This window comes from Melanostigma gelatinosum (genome assembly GCF_949748355.1).
Source record: "Melanostigma gelatinosum genome assembly, chromosome: 16".
NCBI classification, from domain to species: Eukaryota; Metazoa; Chordata; class Actinopteri; order Perciformes; family Zoarcidae; genus Melanostigma; species Melanostigma gelatinosum.
The window spans coordinates 23797976-23808815 of record NC_136649.1 but is presented as its reverse complement, the minus strand read 5'-3'; the positions used below and the strand labels follow the sequence as shown (position 1 = coordinate 23808815).

The 10840-nt window shown below is 41.4% G+C and overlaps 1 protein-coding gene across 1 annotated transcript in view; it reads right to left on the bottom strand.

The window, feature by feature from the left end:
- emx1 (empty spiracles homeobox 1) overlaps positions 1 to 7297 on the bottom strand; it is a gene marked incomplete at both ends in the record, with an annotated part of 7411 nt that extends 114 nt beyond the window's left edge. Inside the window, 3 exons of the mRNA XM_079287083.1 lie at positions 1 to 54; positions 4892 to 5076; positions 6952 to 7297. The exon at positions 1 to 54 is cut by the window's left edge and continues 114 nt beyond it. Coding sequence (XP_079143209.1) covers positions 1 to 54; positions 4892 to 5076; positions 6952 to 7297 — 585 coding nt within the window. The remainder of the gene's footprint in view (positions 55 to 4891; positions 5077 to 6951) is intronic.
- Between the last annotated feature and the right edge of the window lie 3543 nt (positions 7298 to 10840).

Sequence of the window (10840 nt, the reverse complement as noted above, 5' to 3'; positions counted from 1 at the left end):
CTCCAGCTTCTGCCGCTTGTATTTGGTCCGCCTGTTCTGGAACCACACCTTCACCTGGACGGGCAAATCAACAGGGTTCATGATGATGATGATGATGATGATGCGCAGTAGTGTCATTCAGAGAGGCACTGATTTAAATACAAACAATAGGCAGTAAGACCTTCCTCAATGTGACACTGGTGTGACTTTAGTTCTATTGTTGGTTTTATCTGAATGTCAGGAGCCATCATTCATGTTTTTAATGTCTGAGATTGAGGTGGTAACCAGTGGCGGCTGGTCAATAGAGGGCCATGGGGCATGGCCCCACCATGAGCCACACAAAAAAAAAATTATAATAATCATAAATTATACAAATTGTCAATATTTTTGTTTTTGAACTATGGAATGTACCCAGTAATGTGTTTAAATATGATATCTGCGCAAAATATATGCTTTTCCTGCTCGTCCTCTCTCTCTGTGTGTAGACACTCTGAGAACGCGCAGCTTGGGGGGCCTGATCGTTTTGGCCCAAAAGAGGCGGGTCTATGAAGCAGTTTAGCCAATCGCTGATTCAATATATAAATGAGTGACATACAATTGAGCCAATCAGCGCCCTCAAATAGATTCAGCTTGGGCCAGAACGATCAGACCCCCTCGCTGCGCGTTCTCGTCAGGAGAAGTCTCTACAGGCGAGCACTCCTCCTCCAAGACCCGTTTGAGAGGAGAACTTTGAGGAGATTCTGCAGCCAAAGACCTGATATCAGATCAGCCTGACCTCACAATCAGACAGCAGACTTGCGGGAAAGGGAAGCAGCTAGGGCTGGGCGATATGGCCTAAAAATAAAATCTCCGATTTTTTTACAAAAAATCCGATTCACGATTTAAATCGATTTTTTCCCCCACAAATTTTTGCAGATGACAGAAGCTGTTGAAAACAATTTTTTATTTTATTTTGTGATGATTTTCCCTCGTAGGTTGATAAAAATAAAGTGCAAACAAAACCTGAACATTGTAGAAAGGTGCCTGTAGTATACAAAAAGTATTTGGTCACTCTTTTGTTTGCCTGAATCATTTAAATATAAAATTAAATTAAAGATAACATTAAATGGCATTAAATAGTAGCCTTCCATTGTAAACAACTGTGCAAATGTAACTTTTGACAGTAAGCTTTTCTAACTGAATACACTGATACAAACACAGCATGAAATAAAATGTATGTGACCCTTTACCATTCACATTTTCAAAAGTCCAACATCTGATCTAACATCAACATAACATATTGTGCACAGTAAATAAGTGCATGTAAACAAAATCAAGTGCATTCACAACATAACCAACAGTATTAAACAGTAGTGCATGTTTTTTCTAAATATTTTTGCCAGGAAGACAGCGTCGCTTGTGCTCCCGCGGTCCTGCTCCCTCCTCAGGGTGCAACGCTTCTCCCACTCGGCGGCATGCCTCTGTTTGAGGCTGTTTGTTCTGTGTCAGATGACACGAACCCGAACCATTTCCAGACCACCGAAGACACATTCTTCCCTCTCTTAAGAACGAGAGCTTCACTGCTGGCCGCCATTGTTTTCGTTTGTAAACAATGCGCGCGCACTCAACTACGGGAACCCAACGGGGGGAGGGGTGGGGGCGATTTTCTCGATTTTCAATAAAACACATCGCCTTAAAGCACACATTCGAATTAATCGATTAAATCGATTTATCGCCCAGCCCTAGAAGCAGCACATGAAGCTTCTGTACTAGCTGTACACCAGACAGGTTAGCTAGCTGCATGACGTCATGCTAATCATTTATTTAGCTCTTTAAAACAACGGGGACGGATCCAGCACGGACAGTTAGGGAGTGAGGGATGAGGAGGTAAGGAAACATGAGAACACCAGGGTAGGGAGTGAGGGATGAGGAGGTAAGGAAACATGAGAACACCAGGGTAGGGAGTGAGGGATGAGGAGGTAAGGAAACATGAGAACACCAGGGTAGGGAGTGAGGGATGAGGAGGTAAGGAAACATGAGAACACCAGGGTAGGGAGTGAGGGATGAGGAGGTAAGGAAACATGAGAACACCAGGGTAGGGAGTGAGGGATGAGGAGGTAAGGAAACATGAGAACACCAGGGTAGGGAGTGAGGGATGAGGAGGTAAGGAAACATGAGAACACCAGGGTATGGAGTGAGGGATGAGGAGGTAAGGAAACATGAGAACACCAGGGTAGGGAGTGAGGGATGAGGAGGTAAGGAAACATGAGAACACCAGGGTAGGGAGTGAGGGATGAGGAGGTAAGGAAACATGAGAACACCAGGGTAGGGAGTGAGGGATGAGGAGGTAAGGAAACATGAGAACACCAGGGTAGGGAGTGAGGGATGAGGAGGTAAGGAAACATGAGAACACCAGGGTAGGGAGTGAGGGATGAGGAGGTAAGGAAACATGAGAACACCAGGGTAGGGAGTGAGGGATGAGGAGGTAAGGAAACATGAGAACACCAGGGTAGGGAGTGAGGGATGAGGAGGTAAGGAAACATGAGAACACCAGGGTAGGGAGTGAGGGATGAGGAGGTAAGGAAACATGAGAACACCAGGGTAGGGAGTGAGGGATGAGGAGGTAAGGAAACATGAGAACACCAGGGTAGGGAGTGAGGGATGAGGAGGTAAGGAGACATGAGAACACCAGGGTAGGGAGTGAGGGATGAGGAGGTAAGGAAACATGAGAACACCAGGGTAGGGAGTGAGGGATGAGGAGGTAAGGAAACATGAGAACACCAGGACACACATGAGAACTCTGTCAAGCTACATATTAGACAAAGTGAACATCTTTTCTTCTACATATTGTCCTCAGTCTCATCTGCTTAACTTGGTCATGGAGGCATCAACATGTAATAGAGATGTTAAATTAACAGTGAAAACTCATCATAGCTTAATTTAACATCAGTATTCATAATTACACTTCATGTTTACTTCTCCTGATCTTTACCTCCTATAACAAGGTCCATAGGACATCTCAATGAATGAACATGTTATATTATGTTATAGAAGTGTTATTTACTGATTGTTTCGTGTTGGAATACATGTTAAATATTTAACTGCATAGTAATAATGCGTGTTTGATACTTTCATTTCTTTACATTAAATCATACTGGGATGTTTGCTGACATTGATGGATGGCCCTAGAACATGTTCCACCAGCCGCTGGTGGTAACTCACCATTATCTTCATTATTTCTGCTCAGTATTTTCTCAATTAATTGATAAATCACTTGGTCTAAACAAATGGCGGAAAATAGCACCAACAACTTGCACAATTCCCTGAAGTCCAACATCTTTAAATGCCTTTGACTTTTCTCTGATTCATTCAAACCCGAACACGTGCGCGATCTTCACAGAGCAGCGCGCCTCCAGAACGGAGACGCGACTTCATGTCAATTTTCTTTCATTCAACGAATCCATTATTTGGCTCATTGTTTCAGTTATACCATTAAGGCAGGTCACAGTGTCACCAAATCTAAATTAAATTTAAAAAAATAAATACTTTCACGATCTATGCTACATTTATTTGATTCTGTTTAAAACAATGCTGTCATATACAGTTCTGTTTTATTCCCAACAATGTAATTAAATGCACCCTCTGCAAATCTTCATTTTCCACCTTTACATTAAAACGCTCATGAAAGAAGCGCCGCCTCAATCTGCCGCGCGCAGAAACAGAAGCGTTCTTCCCTCACGAGCCGCGTTCTTCCCTCACGAGCCGCGTTCTTCCCTCACGAGCCGCGTTCTTCACTCACGAGCCGCGTGCTTTGGGATCTTCCTGCAGCCGGTCGCCCTCAGAATGCTCTTCTGTTGTAAAAACCGAACCTCTTCTCTGTGAGTCCGCTGAGCATCAATGCTCAGAAGCTCGACCGCTGCCTGACTGACTCGTGTTGTTGGAATATGAGTTTGGCTGACTGTGTAACATACACGTGACCTCATATCGCCCCCCCCCCCCTATTACGAGGCTTCAGGCTAATTCTACTTGGTAGAAATTGTTGTGATAAAAGTTCCAAAGAGCCACTGAGCTGCGCGAGTGTTTGTGAATATTAATGCCCATTTATGAGCTCAGTCACTTGATCAGTCTGCTCGTCCACATGTTGCACGTGCTCACTAAGAAGCAAGACCAAATAACAATGGAGTGAGATACTTAACATTCAGCTCACTGTCGGCATCATTTGCATAATTCCATTGGTGCTTAATTGAAGAGCTTATTGACGGACACAAAACATGCAGAAGCATTTATCCCTTTCGCTGACTCAGGGAAACTCTTTATGTTGCCTATTAGGACCTAATTGACGCAGATAATGTGGACTCATTAAACATAACCAACAACATTACATCCTAAAGCATGAATTCAACACATTTAAGAGACGCTTTAACTGACTGAGCTGCAGTTATGTCTCATGCTTTTTATTATTGAAATTGGATTTCATAGATTTAAAAGAAACGTTTGAATTGCATTAAAAGGTCCCAGAAGCACAGCATGCAGGCTGAGTTCACTGTTTATATCATTTGCTCTCAACAGTCTCCACATTTAGATGATTCCTTATTTGTTAATAACAACTCAACTATAATTCAAACCACTGGCCTTTCTTTGTCACACCTAAACCAATGACCAATTCTAAAACTAAATACTAATGTTGCTGCTTTAAATGGAAGTTATGATTATGAGGCTAATTGTTTGACGTCACAGTATCAGGAGCAGCTTCTTTTAAAATGCTCATTTCCATTGTTCCACGGCTTTAACTGTCCGGGTATAATTCTGCTTTATTTGGATATATTATTTGGATATATTTATTAAAAGCAAAAAAATTGAATTATCCTTCAATTGTTGGAGACATTAATGGACATTGACATACAGCAGACTGAACGTGTTCTCCTGCGCTCACCTGTGTTTCAGATAAACTCAAGCTGTTCGCGAGCTGCTTCCTCTCGGCTCCGACCACATAGTGGTTCTTCTCGAAGGCTCTTTCCAGACGCAGGAGCTGCGACGGAGAGAAGGCCGTCCGGATGCGTTTGGGTTTCCTGGCGAAAGGCCCGTGGAGCAGCAGGCTGTCCTGGGACAGGTCGGTACCTGAGCCCGGAGTCAAAGAAAGCAACATGCCGTCAGTCGGGGCTGGCAGAGGTATTTTCACAGCTCATTCTATGTGGACACACACATTGTCTGTCTGTCAAACAAGTGTGTGCACACCTGCATCATGGCGCTGATCGGACACGGTGACCGGGAGATGCGCGTCATTGTCACGGTAATGAAAGCAACGTCAAGGAAAACTTCAGCTCTATTTATAAATCTATTATTATCTTTATTATGTCTACTATCAGTAGTTATAATAATGATGATAATAATAATATTGCCATAATAATACAATTGACCAGAAATATAATATTTCCATAAGTTTTTGTCGAATTATTTTTTGTCAAATTCCGTTTTTTTTTTAAATGATTGGTTTTTAAAAAGCGACTATTGTGCTTCCATCAAAAGCGCCTTCTTTACTGCATGCTTTATTTTTGTATCAGACTTTCTGCAAAATAACGCATTTTAAAAGAGTTGATATAAAGTCGTATGAACAGTTTATGGGGACAGAGAACTTATGAAAATAGTTTGTGACGAGCCCAATACAGAGCATTATGTCGAGCTAACGTTCACGGTTTATCTTGTTTCTTATTCTTTTTATTTAACCAACGAAACATAAATGACTCGCAACTTGTTCTCGTTTAGGAGAGAACGGACATCAGATCATCAAACACATAATATCAGTCAGATAAACAATTCATCTGAATTCAATTGCTGAAAAATACAATCAGATGAAAGTTGATATCGTGTTGTGTGTGATGATTTCTTCTTGTGGTGAATGAACCGACATCGTGTTATCTTTCACGTGAGGCTGCATTTTGTCATCCATGAAACCGAAAATATTCTGAGAAATGTACATTTTTACTTCAAGGTGAAACATTGTGATTGAATATTTAAAAAAGCGTTTTCGTTCTTTGTTGATGCTGACGTTTTGTTTTAATGTTTATAATTACCATTTTTTAAATGTATTTGCATTTTATTTGTGCTCTTGTATCGCAAATCATCTCAAAGCAGAGGTCAGTATAAACTCAATGTGTTGCATAGGTAAGTATAGACATTATTATTGTTATGAGCATTTTATGGATTTGCATCATTCTGTCTTCATTGCACAATACATTTGTTGTCCAGAACTGTATGCCATGAAAAGCGATATGAAGATAAAAGTTGCCTCGTACAATATTAACATAAATGGTAATAAGGTGCGTTCATTGGTGAATAGTTGCGCTGCAGGTTTGTCTGGTTAATAAATCACTGCAGGCCGAGTTCAAAGCCTTTCTATTCCCGTTATGTTGAAGATATGATCCTGGATGTGATCAGGTGTCTCAGCCCGCTGTGCTGCTGGATTTATTCAGAATGGAACGAGCCGATCAAGCTAACAGGGTTCTTGTAGAAAAGAAACCATCAGAGCTGATCTTCTCTTCGTGAGAGCTGCAGCCGACAGCCGCCGCAGTTCAGTGTTCAACGAGAAACACTTTCCATGTTTACAGCCATCTAAATATCACCGCGCAGATTCCATTTGAATAAATGCTGTTAGTTCATTTTCAATCATGCAAACCTTGTTTTTCAAGCAGTAAACTCAATTACACGACATGTAATATAAAGTTATTCAGAATCTGCTTTATTGGCCATGTATGCTTACGCATAATTTGACTCCGGTTTCCGCTCCGCTCTCAATGTACAAACACAATTTTTCAATGAACAACAAAAAAAAACAAAGAATAAGAAAGGGCAGCGAAACAAAAGTGTTTTATGTGCGGATCCTATTATTTATTCATTTATAAGTCTGATTATTCGAGCAGAAACACTTGCAAACATCAGAATCGGTTGCATAAGAGTGTATAATAAGCATCGCCACCACTTCACTGAGGCCTGTACCTTGAAATCGGTGTCCGAAAAACCGGTTCCGCAGGACCCAGGGGTAGAAGTTGAGCGGGTCTCGGTGCTGCGTCCCGAAGAAGTGCGGATGCTGTAGGTGGTGGGAGCCGCCGAGCTGGTGAGGAGCCACGGTGAGGGAGGGGTGGTTCTCCGGGAACAGCAGGTCCGGGCTCTGGTAGAGGGTCCTGGCCTGCGGAGCCTGGTAACTGTTCATTAAGGCATCCGTCGGCGGGTTGGAGTAACTTAAAGCCGTCGGACGGATGGGATCCTCCGCGATTAGAGGGTTATCTTTGGCGACCAGAGACTCTATCGTGAAGCAGCGCTTGCCTGCAGAAGAAAACATCATCTCTTGACAGAAGTAGAAGCCGATACCAAGAAGAAAGTGATCAGTCTGTTTCCGCTTCCTCTTGCTGGAAAAAAGCGACCTCCCGCTCAGAGATGCATCGTGAGCAAAGCAGAGACGCTGCTACAAAACTCAGCAGTGCTGCAAATTGCCCGGATCCATGAAGTATGCGCGCACTCGGAGGGTTTCTGTGCACAAGTGCGCACCAAGTAAAGCGCCTCCAAACCTTCAATGTGGCTTGGCGCTGCGCAGGGAGGGAGCTGATTGGACCAGAGCACCTGCCAATAGCTCTCCTCAAGTGCCCGCTTCAAAGATCACACGAGACCGGGCAGCTTAGTGACAGAGACACGCTGAGAAAAGATGTGTGCCTCCAACTCATCCTCATTCTGTGTCCTCTTCAGCCGCAATATCGCGTTTCTCTTCAGGGAAACGATCTGCCGCTGAGGGCAGGAGGAGGAACTTCCACTTCTTTGCCTGGTCGAGCAGCAATTCTCCAGAAGTTACGAAATACAACACATGGAAGAAAATGAAAGTTGAATAAATGTCTGATGGAAACGAGTTGGATTTCCACTCTTTTCACAGCGAAGTGCTTCGTGTTTCATCATCAATAAATCATTCATAATAACGGTTCGACGTGTTTTAACTCGTGATTGAGTTACATCTCTGCTCCGCGCGGCCTTTATCTGAAATAAGCGCGAAAGGCTGCAAAGGTCAGTGGCACGTTGTTCTCCACGATCACGTCCCTCATCTCACGCTTCCATTCCACCTGCGATTGTTCATCGATGATGAAAAGAAGCAGAAGCAGAGTGACGTTTAGGTGAAATATCCTTTTCATCTTCATGCATCAACAAGCACTACATATTTCCATATTTCCTATGAGCATATTTGGTCGCCTCTAATTATCTGTTTAACGCTTCATTTTCTATTTTATTTCTTGCATTGTGTGCATTATGCAAAATGTTGAACGTTGAACGAAATAATATTTAAAAATGATAAACTGTTGCTATAAATGACCACCAACATAATAATAAGAATAATGTTGTTCTTGAATATGCTACTGTTCTTTTTATTCCATTAATTGCTACATTATTTCAAATTATGATCATTTTATGCTTTTGGAATAAGATGACGGACGCACAGGAAACCTCCCGCTGGGCTTTTCTAACGCACTCATTCACAAACAGGTAATGCTGGCGCTGCTGAGATGACTTTCAGTTGTTATGGGCTCTCAACATCGGAACCGACAGAATGAGGCTCGGCTCCTGTTTTTGGGGAGAATGAGTCGTCAGCGCGCGGACCAGCATGGAGCGTGTTCTCCCTCTGCGCTCAGCTTCACGGTGCACGAACCAAGTTAATAATTATCCGCTTAATGCGCTCGTTTGTTTGGAGCTTGCATTAGAAAATCATTAGCGATGGAAATGATGAGGTGTGACAAGTTGTTGATTAGGCGTTTAGAGCTAAAGGCTCCTGAAGACGGGATGTTCTGGGAAGCGCTCGGTGGCAGAAACAAAGCTCCATTGTTGTTGGAAGTCTGTGTTTATTCACTGAACTCCTCGAGACAGTTTCACCAAAAATATGTGTCCTCACGTGCATGACCCAGACTGTTGAGAAACACCAGAGATAAATACCAGAGTGTATATATATATAATATATATATAATATATATACACTATACTAACCACTCGATTAGAAACGCCTGTTTATGTCGATTATGAGATTTGAAATGTTACGTTCTGCGGAGTTTTTGTTTTTTTGCTTCAAGATACAAATATTTTCATTTCATTTACATGTTATGTGTAAAATAATTGAGTTTGGTTATAAGTCCGTTATAAATCCTCATGTAGTCATAATTATGAAGAATGTGAGAGAATCATTCAAAAGCTAAAGATCTGACGTGTTTGAGGGGAACGTGACGCGCGACCTGTTTCAGGTCACATCACTCTTTATTGCAGGATTTTATATTTACACCGTCTTTACCCAGAGTGCAACAGCACGAAGGTGCGGGCTGCAGAGCCGCTTGAGTTTAACGGCCTTTGCGCACTGACCCTGATCGCTGCTGGTTCATAGATGTTCAAATCGCTCCGCATGAACGGAAACACAGCAGAGCAGCAGAGCAGTTGTTCCGCAGGTTCCCCCCGAGGCTCCGGAGGAGAGGTCCGGTCCTCCTCAGCGGAAATAGGTTTTAGTGACATTCCTCAATAGTTCAACATCGTGCACGTGTGACCATTAGTGGTGCTGAGACCTCACTGCACCCTCATTTCATACCCTCTGTACCACACTGGATGTCATAATGTGTTCCGATGATGTATTCATTATGGGATTACTGCATGTTACACATTGGCCAATCAAGGAAACTGAAAGAGAGAACAGTTGAGATGAAAGACGATGAAGAGTTTGAGCTTGAAGAGGCACATTGCTTCTTGTGTGATTTACAGATAGACGAGTTCAAACAGTGTTCATCAGCCACACTGTATCATTGTGGGAGGACCAGAGACACGTCACCACCTTCTTTATGTGTAACAATGGAAACATCATTGAACAGCTTCAGGTTAACAACACATCTGACTGACACGCACGGACACGCACGGACACACACGGACACGCACAGACACGCACAGACACACACGGACACACATTTCTGGTACTTGCATTAAAAATACACACACAAACATTTATCTGCAAATTATACAATTTTTAATTAATTTAATTCCACCAGAATCAATGCCTTCCGGAGATTACTGTGTCGAAAATGGATTTGTGATTTGTGATGACTTTTGTCTTCTAACAATGTGGAAAAATACAAAGTGGTCCAAACACAGTTACAATGACTGAGACCTGAGATACCGTCTATTGTAGAAATGTCTTCAAACGTCATTCAAATTTCCTCTAATCAATATCACTCTTCAATCACACACAGATATATATATATAATATATATATATATCTGTATATATATATATATATTATATATATGTATATATATATATATACGTATATATATTATATACATATATATAATATATATATATATATAATATATATATATATATATATATATATATATTATATATGTATATATATATGTATATATATATATTATATACATATATATATTATATATATATATATATATATATAATATATATATATATATATTATATATATACATATATATTATATATGTATATATATACATATATATAATATGATATACATTCCACCGGTTAATTGTCTGTTTCAAATATCCACAGAGTTGTTTTTATGGGGGAAGAGGGACAAAGAGGAAAAAGCACTTTGAAGACAGATGGCTCAATTTAATACAAGTGCTGCCCCCTAGTGGCCGAAACCAGATGCTCTTACAGTGGAGTCTTATCTCGCGACTGATGTTTGCTTCAATGGAGAGACTTGCAGCAACATTTACAGTAAAAGTGAGTTTGAACTCTTCTTTCTCTTCTTTCTGGAAGTGTTGCATCTTTGTTACCAAAGTTGTATTTGTAATAATGTTCAGAAATGTGTCTCATCTCACAGACAGCATGATAAACACTG